Source organism: Convolutriloba macropyga, chromosome 3 (assembly GCF_964194025.1).
Source record: "Convolutriloba macropyga chromosome 3, txConMacr16.3, whole genome shotgun sequence".
Lineage (NCBI taxonomy): Eukaryota > Metazoa > Xenacoelomorpha > Acoela > Convolutidae > Convolutriloba > Convolutriloba macropyga.
Genome location: NC_134470.1, coordinates 39,211,518 through 39,233,161, shown reverse-complemented (window position 1 = coordinate 39,233,161; position 21,644 = coordinate 39,211,518). Strand labels below are relative to the sequence as shown.

General features: G+C 35.5%; 1 protein-coding gene across 7 annotated transcripts in view; it reads left to right on the top strand.

The window, feature by feature from the left end:
• Nucleotides 1-21,644, top strand: part of LOC142336194 (guanine nucleotide exchange factor subunit RIC1-like) — a 221,025-nt gene that overhangs the window by 30,531 nt on the left and 168,850 nt on the right. For all 7 annotated transcript variants that reach the window (XM_075384847.1, XM_075384846.1, XM_075384842.1 and 4 more), the window contains 4 exons: nt 7,729-7,865; nt 17,019-17,110; nt 17,524-17,621; nt 19,762-19,969. In XM_075384847.1, the coding sequence (XP_075240962.1) occupies nt 7,729-7,865; nt 17,019-17,110; nt 17,524-17,621; nt 19,762-19,969 (535 nt within the window). The remainder of the gene's footprint in view (nt 1-7,728; nt 7,866-17,018; nt 17,111-17,523; nt 17,622-19,761; nt 19,970-21,644) is intronic.

The following is a 21,644-nucleotide window of genomic DNA, read 5'->3' as shown; positions in this document are numbered from 1 at the left end:
GCTATTTTCTTTTTTCATGCTTCTAAAACAGGTAGGGTTAGATAAGATTTTTTTTATTGCACGACTCTTCGAGTCCTTTTCTGGTATTCTACCGGCTGTTGTTTAGGTTACGCACGTTTCTTCATGTTTTCGAGCATTTACTTCTGCTTTGGAACGTTGACTTCTGTTTTCGAACATGTGCAACAACATCAGTTTTAAAAAATTTTGCTTTTAGCTTTTAAGGTTTTTCTCACTTCATCGTTTTGCAAATCAATTCATTTAACAATGCGGAACTGATAAATAGATGGAGTTTCGGTTCCAATTTTTGATTGATTTCTTCGTTCTGCGAATATTCTGGGGTAAACATGTTTTGGTTTTAAACAATTTGCCTCCGAATTTTTTTCTGTTTCATTTTCTCTTTAATGACTTATTTAGTTTTTTCAATAGTATAATTCGTTTAGTCTATCCTATCTCCAACAAGAGAGAAGTATAGTCTAATATTGTCCTAACTGCTGTGACTCCAAACCGTTAAATTTTCAGTCTTTTTCGTATTCTTTTTACCTTTTCTTTCTAAATTGAGTTTAGATTCTGAGAATATTATATGTCTTATGCTTTTGCAATGTCTTTTTGGGTATAACAGTTGATTGTGGAGTTGTATTTTTCAACAACAGGATCATGAGTTAATCTGGGGCAATTTGTAGCACCGTCAGTTTAAGTTTTTTAGTATTCGGCCACCCTAAGATTTTTTGCCATTTTTTAACTGTTTGAACAAGTGCTTATAATGTTATGAGGTTTTGGCGGCACCACAGTTTTGTCAATTTTCTCATGTTTTAAGTTTGTTCAGTTTTTTATCCTAACTGTCACGATTGCTTGCTCAAGTAGTGTCAATGCTCAAGTCGTCCTCGGGAAAACGGTCGTATGTTTTACTATTCTACTTCAAACCTGGTGAGGTTAAGAAATAAGGTTTTAAGACAAATGTTGATGGTTCTAGCGGAAAACCTTTTTTTCTTTGTGAATCTCTTGCGCTTTGAGTCGCTTCAAGAATTCTTCAGCTTTTTAATTTCGCTGTTAAAATTTTTGTAACGCCATATGACGTCACAACCACATCAAATCTGCTTTTCGTTCATTCTTTCATGCAATTTCAACTGAATTGTGTGTGACGTCATTTTTCACTCTTATTAGAGCGAATTTTTGTTCAATCGCGTGATTAATTTTTGGTCACACGTGACTTAGGTCACTCTCGAATGGACTTGGTCTGATTCCTTGCTATAATTTTGAAACGGCAGATCTACGAAGCTATCGTGGCTAATTTTTGGCAATCTTTGAGCTATGTTTAGTCAATGAAAATTCTTTAAATTGTAGGCCAGGACTTGTCCTGCTATTTTTCTTATTTCGCTTTACCTTTTGATGACGTTCTTCGTTTTACATTCGCTACGGTTTCAACTTTTGACTTCTGACTTACCTCACTAACTTTTTCAACAGAATGGATTTTAAATTCTTCCAGGCAATGAAATACGTAATTTAGTAAATACGGTCAAAGCCAGAAGAGCAAAATCAAAATATACGGGATGATTATGTAAATCCCGGTCATTAAGTCAGAGTTCATTAGGTTATCAAAGTTCATTAGAGCGATTGCTATAAGCTTAATAGCCTTCATTATAGAAGCTGAAATAAGTATAGTTGGAGAATCTAACTGAAACTGCAAGCCAAATTGGAACACTTTTTGACACAGATTAAATTCCGGTCAATTTCTTTCTTTCTTTTTCTGTTTCAATCTCAATGTGCATCAAGCGCGTCAACGGTGGCTTTTTTCGGCAGTTTGTTGGCTATGTTTGATTTCAAAACCTGTTCACACATCTTTGTGAATTTTGTAGTCAAATTGAAGCGCTGATTGATTTGGGTTACGCAGAAACAGGAAGTGGAGAGAAATAGTGGTTTTGCTGCGTGATATTTTATTCTAATTTTTACGTAAAGTAAGCAAACGGTGTAAGAGCAAAAATCCACTTTCTTTAGTGGTTTCTGATTAACACGCGGCTTCAATTTTTACTGTTTTTTTTTCGATTTTTTGATAGAATTATCTAAATTGCTTTCCCAATCGATTCACTGTCTGTTATAGGTCCAGTTTTTTGTTTAATAGTCGCGGAGCGATAGCTGGGGCTATTATTGGCATCCTCTTGGTTTTGTTTTTATTTTGTCTTCATTATTTTTGTTGTGACCATATGACGTGACAATCACTTCAAATATGCTTTTTGTTCATTCGTTCGTGCAATTTCAACTGAATTGCTTGTAACGTCATTTTTCACCCTTAGAAGAGCTAATTTTTGTTCATTAGCGTTATTATTTTTGGGTCACACGTGACTTACCTCACTCTCAGAAATGACTTCCTCACTCTCAAAAATGACTTTTTCAATCTCAAATTGACTTTTTTTGTCTTGAATTCAACGAGATAGGGTCAGGTGAGTGTGTGTCACTATAACGTATCTGCATTTAATGAAAAGAGGAATTTGAGGTCTATTTTCTTAGTATGATTTTGAACTGCAGATCTAAGAAGCTATCGCGGCTATTGTTTTAGCGATCTGCCCGCTATGTTCAGTCAATGAAAATTCTTTGAATTGTAGGCCAGGAGTTGTCCTGCTTTTTTCTTAAATTCGCTTTAACTTTTGATCACGTTCTTCATTTTACCTTAGTCACGATTTTAAAGTTGGCTTCTGACTTACCTCACTCACTGTGTAAACTAAATGGATTTTAAATTCTTCCGCGCAATGAATCACATAATTTAGTGAATACGGTCAAAAGCCAGAAGAGCAACATCAAAAGGTACATATAGATCCCGGGAATTAAGTCATTGTGCATTAGGTTAAGAAAGTTCATTAGAGCGATTCTTATCTGACATTAATATTAAGCTTACTAGCCTTCAATTTAGAAGCCGAAATAAAAATTTTTCAAGAATCTAACTGAAACTGCAAGCTATATTGGAACACTTTTTGACCTTAAAAAAAAACAAAAAGTTTCGGTCATTTTCTCTTTTCTCTTTCTGTTTCAATCTCAATGTGCGTCAACGGCGGTTATTTTCGGCAATTTGCTGGCCGTGTTTGATTTCAAGATCTGTTCACACTTTTTCGTGAGTTTTGTGGAGCGATGATTTCGGTGACGCCGAAACAGGAAGGGGAGCGAAAAAGTGGTTTTGCTGCGTGATATTATTTCATTCGAATTTTTGCGTAGAGTAAGCAAACGGTGTATGAACAAAAATTCGCTTTCTCTAGTGGTTTTTGATTCATACGCAGCATTTTCGCTTCATTGTTTACGTTTTTCCGATTTTTTTATAGAATTTTTTTAAATTGTTTTCCCAATCCAGTCACAGTCCGTTCTAGGTCTAGTTTTTTTGTGTAATAGTCGCCAAGCGATAGCTTGGGTTGTTATTGGCCTTCTCTTGTTTTTGTTTTTATTTGGTCTTCGAGTTTTTTGTTACAACCATATGACGTGACAATTACTTCAAATATGCTTTTTTCATCCGTTCGGGCAATTTTTTCGTGCGTGACGTAATTTTTCAACCTTTGTAGAGCTATTTTTTTTGAATTTGCATAATTAATTGTTTGGTCACACGTGACTTACCTCAATCTCAAAAATGACTTCCTCACTCTCAAAATTGACTTCTTCAATCTCAAATTGACTTTTTTTAAACTTTAATTCAAAGAGATAGGGTCAAGTATGTGTGCGGTACTATAACGTATCTGCCTTTATTGAAAAGACAATTTTTTTGTCTGTTTTCTCACTATAATTTTGAAACTGCAGATCTACGAAGCTATCGCTGTCATTTTTTGGCAATCTGCCAGCTATGTTTAGTCAATGAAATTTGTTTGAATTGTTTTTCAGTACTCGTACTGCTACTTAAGCTTTTGAGCACGGTTTTCAATTAACATAAGTCATGGTTATAACGCTTGACTTCTGACATACCTCACTTACTGTTTCAACTGAATGGATTTTAAATTCTTCCATGCAATGAATTACGTAATTAAGTGAATACTGTCAAAGCCAGAAGAGCAAAATCAAAAGAAACGGGATGAACATAAATCCCGGTCATTAATTCATAGTGCGTTGGTTTATCAAAGTTCATTAAAGCGGTTGCTAGTTGGCATTAGTATTATGCTCATTAGCGTTCAGTATTGAAGCTGAATTTAGTGATTTTAAACGCTAACCGAATATGCACAATTTGCACACCAAATGTGAACACTTTAAAATTTAGAAAAATACTGTCAGTTTGTGTCTTTTTTTCTGTTTCAATCACTATGTGCTTTAAGCGGGTGATCGGCGGCTATTTTTCGGCGATTTGCCTGCTATTTTCTTTAAGGAAACTGGAAAGGGGTAAGGGATTACTTGACTGGTTTCATTGTGTTTTGCAAACGAATTGGATATGGATCAATAGGATTCTGGTGTTCCAGCACCTCGATATTCCGCATGGGTAAATTTAATAATAAAAATAATAAAAATAAAAGGATTTGAGCAAGAAAAGAAGCACACATTTTGGAAACACGTTTTTTTCTTAGATCTAGTTAGATGTTAAAGATGTTGCTCTTGTTAGATATTTTAACAGCAATTTCTTATCATTATAATTACGTTGAATCGCCCGCTGTAATGAAGGGTGTATCGTTGTTGCAGAATTCGTCCAAGATTTCCAGTTTTTCGAGAAATTGAAGTTTGTTACAACGGGCTGGTTGTAGATTGCACAAACTTGTAAAAGATTACCTTTTTTCAACTGCAGAAACAGAGAATTTGGATAGAGGTGCCGAAAAGCTCTTTAGATTGATGAAATCGTTTCGGGCTTTAATCATTACTCCGTCACCTTTTCCGTGTCTTTTCTACTCGGCTATTTGTATATCCAGGTGTAATAAAATCCTTCAAATCATCATTTAACCGTAATGAACCAGAATCAGGTTAATCCAGGAATAGAAGGCAGGTGGAGACTCATTACTTAATACAATTGCTTTCAATGCATCACTATGCGCTTTTAGAGAACGATATTTAACACAGAAATCCGAAATAAATTCACGATTTGAAATCAAATGACGTTTTGCGAACTATGTTCAGTATGGAAGTCAGCTGCAAAGTTGAAGCAAAATGTTTTTCGACGAAAAAAATTGAGAGCAGAATGAATATGATAATCGAGGGTCAAGGCCCCATGATAAAGATTTTTGTACGTTTTGTTGTGCATAGAATAGAGGACATGCCTTCGTTGGTCCATACAGCAGCTATAGTAGTTGTCATAGTTTAGGCTTTGAACCAGTGTGATCCGGGGCTGGGGCCCGTCTCTTCACAGCTAAGTTGACTTTCTGGAGTGGGTTGCAATGTCCTCAATTGCATATGAAAGTTCACGAACATGAATTTACATCTGAGTAATTCTTGATAAAGTGATTCTAGTAGATCTTAGTTCATTGAGATTTGTTGACTTTGCTTTTTAATGTACATGTCTGTTTAGCAATTATGTTTAAAAAATGGCTGAATTTTGTCCAAGTTTTTGTCAGCCTTTCTCTTGTGTGTAGTCCTATAAAATCCTGTTGTCTTGTTTTGTCATAATATTTTTCTCTGATTTTAGTCTTATTGGTAGATCGATATCAAAATTCCCTTTGAGAAAAGACAGTAGAAGGACGTCATGGAGTTCGAAATACATTGTGGCAAGTGGTAAGATCTTGAGCTTTTCCAGTTTTGTCTTACAAATAGCGCACATTTGAATTTAATTTTGTTTTTACATTATACTTCGTATAGACGTTTCGTTTTTAGGAAATAGTACGTTTTCCAGGCTTCTGTGCACCGCTTTTCACAATAAGATTTCCTGGTAAGTTTGGTTGATATTACCACACCTATTTCTTTGTTCTTTTTTTACTCGAGTTGTTTGCCGTACAGCATAAGATTATAGTTGTTTTCAATTTTGATAGGCAAAAGGTAACATTTGTTTTGATTTCATTTCATCTTTGCACCATTTTTCTATTCTGTCAATATCGGCTTGGAGTTTTGCTGAATCGGTTGTGGCATGTTTATAATCGTCAGCGTAGCCAAATGGTTCTCACTTTTCTACTTGTTGCGGCAGGTCATTAATATAGATAATGAAAAGTAAAGGCCCAAGTAACGGTCCTTGGGGCACTCCTTATGATCGCTACTTGGGCTTACTTCAGTTGTTTCCGTGCTGGCTTCATTAACATTTACATTTTGCTCTCTGTTTGTCAAGCGACTCGAGAGTATTTTAAGAAAGTTTTGTCCAATACCAAATCCATGTACTTTATTTATCAGTGGCCTATGAGAGACGCTGTCAAATTCTTTCTCAAAGTCTAAGTACACGTACAGTTCATTCTCGTTGCCATCGTAGTTTTTATAGAGCTCTTTAAAAAGGGCTAGCATTTAAGTGATGACAGATCGCTTTCGTCTGAATCCATGCTACGAGTAATGCGAACTACTTCCAACAGTTTCGTATAGTTCTTCAAATATCAGTTTTCTAGGACTTTTTGAGATACTGCAGAGTAAGCTGATCGGTCTTTATTGCTCTGTCAGCTTGTTCATAATGCTTAAAAATTGGTATTGCTTTTTAAGTTTTGTAAAAGGGAATTGGCCGTTTAAGAGAGCAGTTTTGAAAAATTAATAGTGAATTCAAAAAGTTTGGAAGTTTTCTCGAGCTTTTTCTTCGAATTCCATTTGACCTGCCTCTAAAGTTTTACAATTTTATTAAGGCACTGTATGATTATTAAGGCACTATAGTGTCGCCACTTCATTCGTTGATAAATTTTTGCCTGGCTCCAATATATTCAAAAATCGATCGCACTATCATACACTGCCTTTTTTTTGTTTCATATCTACTTTTGCAGTTCTGCTTCCAAATCTCAGAATAATTGGTTTAATATTATTGCTCTTCTGTTAATTTTTGGTACAGATGTGTCCATTTTTTGACAGTGGAGCATCTCAATTTTTTCATGAGGTTTTCAGTTATTATGGGAACGAGGTTTTACAGTGATTTTTTGACGGTATTTTCTATCGCTTTCCAAGTACTATTCTCGCTTTCAGTAAGTCGAGTACGTTCTGTAAATGCTCTCCTCAGGTTTGGCTTCATTGGTGTTCGCATCCGTCAAGTGTTTTATATGATACCAACTTCTTGGTTTTTGTTGCCTGTCCAACCGGAAACTATTTAATATTTTATAACAACAATAATGCTAAATAATTGTCAAATTGATAAACAATAGTTGTATATTTTGGTAGCAGTAAACATAAATTTGTGCCGAATAAAATTTTCCTCGAACTGTTAACTTGGTAACGAAAATTCCAACAACGTCATCAGTCTTGTGTGCTTTACAAAAGAATAATGACTCGCCTTACATCAGCAAAAACATGAAACACGAAATTGTATAAATCTGTAATGTAAAAATGGAAATTTGCATAAACTCGACGTTTGATCTTTCTGATTTTTCGTAGTCGATCTTCTTTGAGGGAAAGTAGATCGCTTCAAGGGCAGCTAATTTTTGCTTTAATATCGTTAATGCTAGACTGTAGCAAGCGAGTTTCAGAGCTGCTTCGAAGCTGTTTTTCAAGTCAACAGATTTTTACTCTGCTTGCTCTTTACATCTGTGATCGTCATATAATATTGACCCCTATGAATTAAAAAGGTTTTTAAATTGAAATTATTACGACTGATATTGAAAACAAACAGCTCCGAAGTAGACGTTAGGATAGAACTTATTGAGGTGAGATGCAGCGTTGACATTGTTCTAGCTTCTCTGTTGACTTCTGGTGTACACGTAATGTGTCTGTGCAATGCCCTCGCTACTATGGGAGGACTTCTGGCTGTGCTCAGCGATGGACGGGCAGCAATATTGGCAACCGAGTCGGCAGCACCCATCGACTTCAATGTAGATTCTTACGAATTTATTGGCTGACCGTTGTATTGACTCAGTAGAATAATAAAATCTGGCCAATTGCTTTTCAGAACAGAAAAGCAACAATTGGCACGTCGCAATCAAACTCCCAAATTTATTTAGGGGCTAGGAACTTTATGCCTGGATTTTTATACAGTCAATTTTGGCCGATCGATGACTTTTGGAGAGAAGAAAATGGAGCACCATTGAAAAGCTCCTGTGAAGGAACTAAAACTTTCAATTTTTGAAAGTTTTCAATTTGTGAATTTCATCTTGATTCTCAGAACATAAGGAAGGTTAGATCTGGAGTTATGATTAAAGTCGTACTCCATGGTTTTGAGTTTTCAAAAGAATCCATTTAAGCTCCACGTGAACGACTAGAAGAGGATTATTAGCAGAGCGTCTTTTTTAAGCTGCGAGGCTGTAAGCTGAGCGGAGGTATATTGCGGTGCTCTTGTTTTTTTGCTATTCAAAGATTTCGAATTGTATTGGGGCGCTGTCTTTTTTGAAAAACTTTTGATCTCTTCAGACATTTTCATGATTTTTGAAGTCAAATTGGAGTAGTGATTTTGGTCACGCCGAAATAAGAAGTGGAGCGATAAAGCGAGTGGTTTTGCGGCGTGAATTTTTTTAGCTCTAATTTCAAAGTAGAGTGAGAAAACGGTGTTTGAACAAAAATTCGCTTTCTCGCTAGTGGTTTCAAATGCGGCAGTTTGGCATTGCTTTTTTACTGTTTTTTTAAATCAGATTTTATCTAAATGGTTTCTTTAACCCATTCATAGTCCATTATATGTCTATTTTTTGTTTAGACAATGAAAATTTTTTCAATTACGCGTCAAGACTTGTCCTGCTATGTCTTTTGTTTTGTTGTCTGACGCTTTTTCATTTTACATTTGTTCACACAGCAAAGCTGAAAAGGTCAAATTGTCGAGTGACTTTTTATTCTCACTAACGGTTTTTTTGCGCGTGACATCATTTCTCACTCTACCAAACGTTTTTTAATCATTTGCGTGTTTTTGATCATACTCGAATTACCTCTCAATAAAAATGACTTTTGCACTTTAAAAACTTAAGTTTTATTTGAATTAATATAAGGTCAAAGGAACTCATACGTGCTGTAAAGGTCTCCAATCAAAAATTTTCTGCGGAATGAATTTAGCGAACTTTTTTATTTTATCGGTGAATGTTTTTTACATAGCCTTTTGAGCGGCGTCGGTTTTTTTTAATTTAGATCTGTATCTCTTTCTGTCTCTACTATACGGAACACAAGTTTTTCACAATTGTCAGCCGTTGAAGGCATGTGGTGTCATTTCACTAACTAAAAGTCAAATGAAATGTGCACACAAATTTGTGTTAGTTATTAAACTTATTATTAGTGATGTTATTAGTAGTTATAGTGGTATATAATAACCTCTAACGACGTCATATAAACCCCATTAGTAAATTTAGGTACTCTTCCCCCCATTGAATTAGGTTGCAATAGATCAGGCTGAAAGAGCGCGCATTTTAGAGTCGGTTATGTTTTGATTTTGTCCCTCGTCATCTCTCCTTTTCTTCGGTTTTTCTCTTTGAACCGATTTTGTTATTCTGCCATTTGGTACCATGTTATTGCAAACTACTTGTATTACAAGGTTTTTGACGACCCCTTTCTGGAGGAGCCACGTAAGTTAATTTTATCATATTCTGTATCAGTTTTGTCAGTTACTTTTCTCAAGTTATTTTTTCCTGTTTTTGTTTAAAAGTGTTTAGTATATTTATGTTGGAGGTGCATCATGTCTGCGGGGGTGGCAAATTTTCTATTTCGAGTCGTTTCTGGATTTGCTCACTATAGAACGACACATAAATTATTTTTCTGCTTTTTTTCTGTTCATTCAATAACAATCGGGGTTATCAGAGTCAATGAGGCTATTTTCCGGAAATTTGCTGTGTATGGTTTCTGTTTCGAGGGTTGAAGTAAATCGACCCTTGTCAAAGTAAATCATCTGAGTATATTTGGTTCTTTGCCCTTAAAAATAGACAGCAAGTGCCACAAAATGTTCTGTAATCGCTCTCCAATGAAGTTCGAAGCAATTATTGTAAACGTTTTTTTTTTGCAGAATTTTCCCTTGACCGTTCTTGCGTTTTTGCAAAACATTTTTTTTGCGATTTCACCTAAGCAACCCTTTCGCTCGTGACTTCTTGATTTTTACGTGATCCAAATAGCTGATATTCTGGAATTATCGATTGTGGTATAAACAAAAGTGATATAAGATAATAAGTTACAAGTCCACGATGGGCGACAGGTTAATGCCGAAGTCTAGTTCGCTGGAGGTCGCAGACTCGAAGCCCTCCATCGTCAGAGTATTTCTGCAAAGAATTTCTGCAAAGTCTAGGCTACAGCCCCCTCTGAATTAGATTGCCCCTTCTGACGGTTATTCGTCCGACATTATTCGGTTTGTTTTTCTTTCGGGAAAAGATTAGCTAAATTTTGTGAGCACTCAACAGGGCTCGCAAAAACACAATTTATTTAATCTTCAATAAAAGTTGGGTTTTTCGAAAAGATAAAGTGGAGCAATTTTTCCGGTGAAAACAAGTTAGAATTTTGGTTATGTTTTTTCTCTGCTGTAAATTTTGGCAATTTGTTTTTGTGTCTTATCAATACATTGTTTTACTGCGCTGTAAAATTTGGCATTTTGGTTGATAAGTGGAAAAACTCAACTTTTTCAGGTCTTCAATAAATTCTTGTACTGCGCCCAACAGAGGCATTGGTTTTTTCAACTGCGACAGTTCGAGGTTATTTATAAAAATGTACGAAATCGCAACAATGATTGTGCGGTAATTTTTTTTCTGGTTGATGATGGAAAAAAATGTCAGCTAATCTCAATTGAAAATAAACAGTTTACTTTTTAATAACTGCAAAATTATTAATTGCTCTTGAACGCAGTTCATAGCAATTATAGTAAACGTGTGTGTCTTTTTTTATGCAAATTTTTCGCTTGACAGTTTTGCGCTTTTCTTCTAGAACATTCTTTGACTTCTCAAGTGACTTTTTCACGCTTTCGTTCTTCATTTTTGAGTGATCTCTATTGCTCTGAAGTAAAGCTAATATAAATTCGGTTGCAGAATAAGTGAGGTATGTGCTCTGTAGCTCAGTGGTTAGTAGTTGTGGCTGTGGATCGGGAGGGCAGTGGTTCGAATCCCGGCGGAGGAAAAATTTTTTTGCACCCATAATTTGATCTAGGCTACAGCCCCTGAATTAAATTGCCTCGCCTGTCGTTCAAGAGCAATTCTTCCGACATTTGTCGGTTTATGTTTTGAATAAGTCAATTGTGACCGCACGTTCGTGTCTGTCCTGTTGATTCGCTTTATCCGGAGATTTGACGTCCTTCTTTTCTGTTATCAGGATCTATCTTTATATTAATCGCGTGAGCACATAAGGCGGCATGTTTTAGTGGCATCACTGAGCAGCATGTTTTAGCAGTACTACCGAAGAGCACGGTTAAGCGGTTGCTTAAATAGGGTTAATGACCGAAAAATGGTGCTTTAAGGTCATTGACCAATTAATGTTTCTAAAAGATCATTGACCGAAAAATATTACAAAAAGTTCATTGACCGGAAAGTGTTGCCAAAAGGTCATTGACCCAAAATGTTGCTAAGAGGTCGTGTCATCTAATGAAAAATGCTTTGCTAAAAAGCGAGTTGCCAAAATCTCTGTAAAAGAAAACGACATTAATCGTTGTTCCAATAAACAAAAAAAATAGTGTAGAAAAAATCATTGGCCGATTAGTTGTTCAGAAAAGGGTCTGTAAAAAAACCTCTTCAGAAAACGGTTTTTAGTAATTCATTGTCAAAAAAATGGATGGAAAAGATTGTCTTAAATATTTGTTCAGAAAAAGTCACTCACCAAAAACGTCAAGGATTAAAAGGTGGATGATGGAAGTTTGTTGTGTGAAAATTTCCAGGTACAAAATGTTTTTAATACAGAAGAATTCAGCAAACAAAATTTGTGAAGTGTAAAACATCCAAAAGGTGCCGATGCAAAAACCAAACTTAGGTGCCAAATAATTATGACAAAACTGAGGTCTTGAAGTAAATACATTTTTTTAGGGCTCAGTAGAGAGCATTTTCTGATTAAGGGCTGTTACTAATAAGTTTTTGCATACAAAACATGACAGGTTTATAATTTTCCGTCATTGTTTTTCGAGGAATGTTTTGTTAATATTGTTAATTTTATCCAACTCAGTTTTGTGCTTGATGACTTCTTAAAAGCATTGGCAAAGGCTTGCCAACAATTCTTTTTTATCAGCACATTCCTCGTATTAGCCACATCCATCGTGTTCTCATTAGCACATTCATCTTTTTTATGTAAACAGGAATTAATTGCCTCGCCAAGGATCTGTTTTCTCTTCTTTTGAGCTGTTGTATCTTCAGTTTCTTCAGTTTCTTTCTCTGTCTTTCTTTTTTTCTGTTGTGCGATCTTTTTGCACTCACATTTTTGCTTTTTGAGCCTGCTCACTATTTCGGTTCTTGTACTTTCTCTCTTATGATTTCGGCTTCTTTCTTTTTCCAAATATGTCCCATTTTCCTTCATTCTATCACTTTTTTTGCGTTCTCTCGCTCTCGCTCACTTTCCTTTTTCCTTCTTTCTCTCTTTCTTTTCTGGGTTGTTCTTTTCTTTTTTTCCTTTTTTTGATTCAATTTGTGTTTCCTATTGTTTTTCTTACGGTGGGTTCCTGATGCTCTTATTGTTTTTGTTGTATTGTATTCTTTCTGTTTTTCCTCTCCCCTCTATTTCGATATTTTTATTTTTTCTCGTTAATTCCCTTTTCGCTTTTGGCTCCCGTTGGCTTTCTCCCAGACTCTTGTTTTTTTCTGTCTTCATTCACTGCTTTCAACCTTCGTTTGTTCTGTTTTTTTTCGCAATTTTAAAGCTATTTGCTCTCCGACTCATTATATATTTCTGATGCTATAGATCTCTTTCTCTCCCTCTTTATACCTCATTCTATCCGTTTTGATTTTTTTAATGCTCTGTGAGAACGTCTATTACTCTTAACTCGAATAAAACCTCTTTGACATATTTGGCTCTCTTCATTTTTTGCTAGTGTGTCCAAAGTAGTTTTACAAAATTTTCTTTGAAACGATCGCATGTACACCATTTATCACGAATAAGGGTTTTATGAACTATCAATAGTTAAAGTTTCAAGATGAGATGCATTCAGATAGCCTTTACGGACCTGTTAGTATATATATTAATCGCGTGAACACATGAGGTGGCATGTTTCAGAGCATCACTGAGCAGCATGGTTTAACAGTACTACCGAAGAGCACGGTTAAGCGGTTGCTTAATGTCATTGACCGATTAATGTTTCGAAAAGGTCATTGACCGAAAAATGTTACAAAAATTTCATTGACCGAAAATTGTTGCCAAAAGGTCATTGACCCAGAATGTTGCTTAGAGGTCGTGTCATCTACCAAAAAATGCTTTGGGGAAATTCTGTAGCCGAAATTTCTTTGATAAACAAAATGACAATAATTAGTGTTTCAATAAACGAAAATGATAGTGTCGAAAAAATTATTGGCAGATTAGTTGTTCAGAAAAGGGTCTGTGACCAAAAACTTCTTCAGAAAACGGTCTGTGCCCGAACAGTTTTTGATACTGAAAAGGTAAAGACCGAATGTGTCTCAAGACGACGAGGGTTTATGACTGAAAAAAATATATTTTTTGTGTTTCTTTGTCAAAAAATTGTGGTTGATGAAAAAGGTTGTCTTGAAAATTTGTGTAGGAAGAGTCACTCACCGAAATCGTCAAGGATTAAAAAGCGGATGATGGAAATTTTTTTAGTCAAAGCTTCACTCTACCAAAGGTTTTTTAATATTGAAGAATTCAGCGAACAAAATTTGTGAAGTGTGAAACCCCCAAAAGGTGCCGTTGCAAAAACCAAAGTTAGGTGCCAAAAATTGTATATGACAAAACTGATGTCTTGAAATAAATACAATTTTCATAATGCTCAGTAGAGGACTTTTTTTAAGGGCTGTTACTAATAAATTATTGCCTACGAGACTTGACAGGTATATAATTTTCTCAATTTTTTGAGGAAAATTTAGTTCGTGGCTTTAGCCAGCCCTTTAACTCAGTTCTGTGTTTGTTGACTTCTTAACAGCATTCGCAAAGGCTTGCCAACAATTCGTTTTTATCAGCACTTTCCTCGTTTTGGTCACATCCATCTTGTTCTCATCAGCAATTTCATCCTTTTTATGAGAACCGGTATTCATTGTTTCGCCCAGGATATGTTTTCTCTTTTGAACTGTTGTCTCTCCCGATCTTCAGTTTCTTTCTCTGTATTTATTTTTTCTGTTGGCGATCTTTTCTATTTTGTTTGGCGTTTTTTTATGTTTGGCGTATTTTTTCTGCGCTTCAAGTGCTTTCTCTATCTGTGTTATTTTCTTTTTGCACTCAATTTTTTGCTTTTTGCGCTCGCTCACTATATCGCTGTTCTTATACTTTCTCTCTCTCATGATTTTGGCTTCTTTTTGCTGTCCCATTTTCCTTCATTCTATCGTTTTTGTTTTCTTGCGTTCTTTCTCTCGCTCAATTTCCTTTTTTCTTTCTCTCTTTCTTTCTCTCTTTCTTTTTCTTTTTTTGATTCTTTAACTTTTTCTTTTCTTTTTATATGAATTTTTGATTCATTTTTTGTTTCATATTATTTTTCGTACGGTTGGTTTCTGGTATTCTTATGGTTTTTGTTGCATTGTATTCTTTCTGTTCTTTTCTTTCTCATCAATTTCGATTTATCCTTGTCCTCTCGTAAATTCTCTTTTTTCGCTTTTCTCTCCCGCTGGCTTTCTCCCAGACTCTTGTTTTTTTTGTTTTTGTTTTTTTTTCACAGCTTTCAACCTTTTTTTTGTTCTGTTTTTTTGTTCTTTTCGTATTTTTAAATCTATTTGCTCTCCGACTCATTATATATCTGCTGCTAGCGATCTCTTTCTCTCCCTCTTTATACCTCATTCTATATGTTTTGATTTTTTTAATACTCTGACAACGTCTATTGCTCTTAGCTCGCGTAAAACCTTTCTTTCGCATATTGGGCTCTCTTCATTTTTCGTTGGTGTTTCCAAAGTAGTGTTGCAAAAAAATTCATTGAAACGATCGCATGTACACCAGTTATCACGAATAAGTTTTCAATGAGAATATCAATACTTGAAGTTTCAAGATAAGATCCATTTAGATAGCCTTTACGGACCTGCTAGTTTATATTATATATCGTAAATTTGACTTCATGCGGATGTTCCTACTGCTTGCGCTAATTCGACTCCTTGAAAGGTTAGCTTGAAAAACAATCTTTGAATTAGGCCAATTTTCGGCTATTACCCTGAAATAATAATAGTTTTCTGGTTGTCAGCCAAGATCACTTGGGAGGAAGCTCAATGCTGTTGCGGCATTATTGGTTTGAAAGTTGTCACCGGTGCATAGAACGTTATATCGGCAGGGATAAGATTTTCTGAATGAGAAAGTTTTAAACTGGCAAGAGAACACTCACGCTTGGAGAAACACCCTTGACTGTAGTCCTGTTAAGTCTTTTTTACAGCTTTTACAAAATCAATTCAAGCGGAAAAGAATGTTTTGACAAGTGTTGTAGCGGGTTGCCAAGATTTCCGAAAGTACGTAGAAAGCACAATACGAAAACCGTTTATCAATTGCCAAAGAGTATGGTAGTGTGAAGGAAGGACCTTTCATTAGCCTATGAACACAACGGTGGTTTGCGAATAACAAAAGTCACTGGCAAACCAAAAGAACAATTCGACGTTGATCGAAAATCAGTTTTTTAGCAGACTCATCTGTCGATGAAAGTGTTGAACGCTTGTGCCCACGAATCTCAGTTTCAAAAGACTAGGCATAACTTTATGCCAAAATAGAAGATCAATGCCATGAACTGTCAGAACATGTGACCAAACATGAAAGAAGGCTAATGAAACGAAATCTCAAATGCAATTTGAGATAGCTGATGGCAACTCCTTCCGAAAGAGGGTTCTTTGTCTGTCCAAAAGAGCAGTTGCTCAAAGCTACTGTATACTAGCAAAAAACTTTACCGCAACCTGAGATGGATGTGACGAAGATTCCAACATGTATTCATTTATTTGTAAGGAAGGTGGGCTGGTTACTCAAAGACATAATGAAATCTATTTGTTCAGGGAATTAGCTAACCTGGCTTGATCCTGCACTCAAAAGGAACCAGTTTGAGAGTTAAAGACCAAGCCTGCTTTATGAGCTGATCTCTAAGTAAGTGGAATGTAGCCCCTCAAGAAATTGTTTCGTTTAATATCCGTATCGTTAACACTATGGCAAAATCTTGCTTCAATAGAAACCCGGTAGACATATTGCTGAGCTGTGCTGAAGATAGAAGTATTTCGTAGAATGTCAGAAGCATATCTTTTTTACTCCCCTTGTTTAGCGTTGATGGCCCGTAAAAGCACAATTTTTGAAAAGACTAGCTAACTATGGATATTGGAAAGACTAGCTGACAATGGATAATAGAAATAGCTTTCCATCGAAATGTGGGAAACCTGATTCTTTGAGGGTTGAAAAAAGACACTGCTTTGCAATCCTGAGAGCGTCAAATTTTTGGGTTAGTGGCTTCAGATGCAAATGTCGATCTCTCCAGTTTGAGGATGATGCTTTCATTTCTTGGACATTGAATGTTTATTTAACAATGAAGTACATAGAGCATTAGCTGCTAATAAGAGGGGCAATCGAAAACGCAACATTCATAATAACACACAAAAGTGAGATCTTTGAAAGTTGAACAAGTTGTAGAAACTTTCATGTTGATTGCTGAAATATCAGAGCTTAAATCATATGTCACCCAATGAGAGGGGAATTTTAATTGTCAATTTGTTTTTCGACTCACCCTATGAAATGGGAGTTGAAAATATTGTTTAGTTTGGGAAATTGTTTTGAATTGATGGAAACTATGAGGCCATCAAGAAAAGAAATGACTGTTAAACCAAGTAATTTTAAATTTGGAAAAAAAAAATTGGTATCTCTTCCGTCTATAAAATGACCTTTGTTTTTTTGTTTGATAAATGATAAAACGTCCCCTGTTCGTCCGTTCCGTTGCGTTAGCTACACAAACCTTGCAGCTGCATAATAAGTAAAAATTGTTGTTTCAGCACATGCAGGGTATTCTGGCGCCCAATGTGAGCGATGCAGTGTGGGTGTGCAACAATAGCAGACTCCGACATATGGTCATATGTACTAAAAGGTAAGCAAACAGTAGCAAAGGTAAGCAAAATTGTAGATCAGTCTTTACAGTCTGTGCACCCAATACAAATATCACCTTAGTACTTCAGGCGTTGACTTGATAACTGATGAGCTAATTCATAGCGTCTGAGAAAACTGCACAAATTTGTCTTGATAAATTAAAAGATTTCTCTAGTTTATTGAATTGGTGTCCTATTTGAATAATTTGTTTGCTATATTATGGATGTATTTAACTAACGTATATCAAGTCATCGTTTTCAATAATTTATCGGGCAAATTGAAAAAGAAGATCGCTCTGATCTCGTTATTTGTCCACGTTGTTTGTTTATTTACAACTATTCAGCAACGAAATTCTTCCTTTCTTTAGATCTTAGGATCAAACGATAAACTAAAATGATTCATTTCATGTTTCAGTGCAAGTATCCTGCTCTTTGCGCTGAACGAGATTACGAATGAGCTGATTTTGGTATGCAAATACGAAATCAAACAGAAAATCAGCGCATCTCAGTCAAGTTAGTAGATATTACTGAGTGGCGGAATTTCAAATTTTTAACCCGCTGCTTCAGATTTGAGTTTCATGTTCTGACCATTAAAATTTCAATTGCATATAGTTTGATTTAAGTATGGAGCCTTCTTCTTGGAGAAAAAAAGCAATACAATTTTGAATTTACAGCGTCAAAGGACCGCCAATTTAAGTATAGGTTACGTGACCAATGAAGTCACTGAGAATATCTGACATTAAATAGTACGGGTTTGTGATATAAGGAAGAATTTAGAAGTGACTGGCAGAGTTTCTTAACCCTGCTCGAAAAACGCACTTTGCACGTTTTAAAATGCCAACCATTTGAAAATCTGGCGCTATAATGAAAAGGCTGGCTTTGTAGAATCGCATCGAAGAGATCTGGCATTTGTGAGATCTGGAAACTTGCGCGTGCGTGTTCAGAATTAATTACACTGCTTTGTTTTTAATACCCGCATGGCGATAGCTGGGGTTATTTTTTGGCCTTTCTTGGTTTTTTACGACTCGAAGAGGAGTACTAGTGTTGAGGTTTTTTTTTCACCGGAAGTACTATTCGTTCAGATGGCGTTTTAACCTAAAAGCGAAAGTGAGTAAAATTGCCTTGTGAACTAATTTTGTCTAAGAGAGAGAGAGAAGTTTTTGATCATGGGCTCTGACTTTGAAAATTGTTTTTGAAAGAATGGCGCATATATATATATATATATATATATATATATATATATATATATATATATATATATATATACATATATATATATATATAAAACCGTTTTTAGCCGTTTTCGTCGAGATGACCCAGCTTTTTTTATGCTTGTAATTTAGTTATTTTCAGAAATAAGTTTCGAGAGCTTTTGCATTAATATGTAGTCATCTGAAATTGATGCACCATTGTTTTATTTGATGCTGATTTGAGATTTGATCCTCGGAAATTCATACCACATGAAATTGCAGGAGTTTCGGTTTTTGATTGATTACTTCGTTTTGCAAATATTCTTGGGTCTACCGGTTTTGGTTTTAAACAGTTTGCCTTCGAATATTTTTCTGTTTCGTTTTGTCTTTTTAATTAACTAATTTAATTTTTTCAATAGTATAATTATTTTGTTCTATCCTATATCCTACAAGAGTGAAGTATAGTCTAAAGACTCAAAAAAAAATTAGTAATTTTTTGTATTCTTTTCTTCACCTTTGAAAAATTCAATTTAGATTAATTAATTTTGCAATCTCTTTTTGGGTATGGCAGTTGATTGCGGAGTTCTATTTTTCAAGACCAGTATCATGAGTTAAATAAGGGCAATTTGTAGCCCCGTCCATTTTTTAGTTTATCTGTATACGACCATCCTAAGAATTTAGGCCATTTTTTAATGTTACCAAAAGTTTATAGTAATATGAGGTTTGGCGGCATCAAAGTTTTGTCAAAATTTTCTCTTGTGTTATATATTTGTTCGGTTTTTTATTCTTACTGACTCATGCCGTTATTTTTTGTATTTTAACTTGCTCCAGTTATGTCAATGCTCGTTCTCGAAGAAAAAAATGGTATAAGTTTCACTATTTTACTTCAAATCTGGCGAGTATCAGAAATAAGGTTTTAGGACAAAGAGTAATGGTTTCAGCTGCAATTACAGTTTTCTTTGTGAAGCTCCTAAGTTTCGAGTCGCTTCTGGAATTCTTCTGGTTATGTTTTTTATTTCGTTGTCAAGATTTTTGTTACGACCATATGACGTCACAACCACGTCAAATCTGCTTTTTGTTATTCGTTCATGCAATTTCAACTGAATTGCGTGCGTGACGTCATTTTTCACTTTTAGTGGAGCGATTTGTTTTGTTCATTTGCGTGATTAAATTTTTCGTCACGCGTGAGAGCACCTGATAGAAGCAGCAATAAGTTATACAGATTGGTAATTAAAATATATATCTCAGCATTTAACCAAACAGTTTTTTTCGTCTGTATCTTTTTGAGACTGCAAATCTACGGAGCTATTGTGGCTATTTTCTGACAATCTGCCAGCTAAGTTCTAAGACGGTTGAAAAAGCATTAATCAGAAGGGTTGGTCGCATAGTAAGAAATCAATTCGCAGAAGAAATCAGTTTCGATTTCCCATAATGTCCAAGTGTTAGAACATCTTTGTCTACAGGTCGTGCATATGCAACGGAAGCATCGGTTGCGATAGATGGAATGTGTTTGTGTGTTGTGCTGAACACTGGCTCCTACCAATTGTATTCCATCTTCGGAAGTCTCCTCTGGGAAGCAGATCCCAATCTGTTTAGCAAATCGAGGGTAAATGTGGCCAAAGTCACCAATAGTGGATATCAGCTGTGGCTATGTGTGTCCAGTGATCACAGGTAAATCAATACAATTAAGCTTTTTAAAGCTTTCCCTCCAGTTAGTTTTCCACTGCTTACAATTATTACGTGAGTGGGGTTGCAAAACGAGCCAACAAAGAAGGAAGAATCAATGAATCCTTGATGTTACTATGTAACAAAGAATAATGTTTATCTGCGCTTTCCACGCCGATTTGTCGCAAATAATGTAATAGAATTTGAAAACAAGAACTTTATCCCGGAAGCATATCATCATGAAAAGCAATGATATTAGTCCCCGTCAGCTTCTCATCGGGTGTCATTTAGGCGTTCTCATTTTCACGACTCGGAGAGGAGTGTTGGTGGAGTGTCTTTTTAATCGATATTTTTGATAATTTTTGATCGATAGTAGTATTTAAAACAGGATGTAAAGTAGTAGTATTTAGTAGTATTTAAAACAGAATGTTATCCCGTTTCGATTTCTGACTTCAAAAATTTAAAAACTGAAGTCAGAAATAGAAACGGGATAAACCCATAAAGCCCAATTTTAGATGCCCGCTATTTGAACGTCGTTCCTATAAGTCTTAGTTACCATCTCTTATGCTTATTGGTGTTGATAGTAGCCCCTGTAGCATCTCTCTAAGAAACAGAAGTATGTTCAACTACGAAATGCCATCAAAATAAATCGGACTTAAAAAATTTGTTTGTACAAAAATCTTTTTTTTTCAATATCTTCTATTCGTTCAATCCCAATCATGCTTATTGGAATCAACGGCGGCTATTTTCCGGCAATCTGCCGGGTATGTTTATTTGATAGAGCAGAGAGAGTTATTTTTGTTCATGTCGCGTTTTTCAGTGAGAGCAAGAAAATGTTGTAGAAAAGTTGCGAAGCGAGTAAACTTTTTAGATAAAAATTTTTCTCTCATTCACAAGAGTCAGAAGCTGAACTCAATTTGTGGCAGTTTACTACTAAAAGTCAAATGAAAAGTGCGCTGAAATTGGTGTCGTTTTTTCACTTTAAATTTTATCAGCTGTTATAGTTGTATATAATAACCACTAATGACTTCATTTGAAGCCCCTTACGTGAATTTAGCTAAGCCGCCCTGACAAAATTTCGCTTGACCGTTTTGACTTTTTGAGTGACTTTTACGCCCTTGATTTTATCGTGTTGCGTGATTTAACTTTCGCTCTCATTCACAATTGTCATCAACTGAAGGTGTGTGGCGGCAGTTCACTACTAAAAGTCAAATGAAAAGTGCGTCCAAATTTATGTTAGTTTTTACTTTTTAACAGCCGCCCTCAATTTTTCAGCCGGCTAGTATAGCGCTCCTAATTTTTGTAATGCGTACTAAAATTTTTTTTGCTTTACCTTAGTCCAAAGCTTCTCTAGGCTAGTTTCACTCTTCTCATTCAGCTAAAAGTGTTTTATGACAGCAGTTGCCCATCAAAGCAATTCAAAATGAACAGAATCAGTTATCATCCCTGTTTGCTTATTGGTTTTGATACTAGCCTCTGTGTCGTCTCACTGCGAAACAGGAGTATTTTCAGCTCCAAAATGACATCAAAATAGTTTGCACTTTAGAATTGTTTGTGTACAAAAATAATTTTCTTTAGTTTTTTCTCTTTCAATCACAATGTTCGTTATGTGAATCAACGAAGACTTTTCGGAATTCTGCTGGGTGTTTTTTTAATTGGTGTGATTAATAGTTGCCGTCAG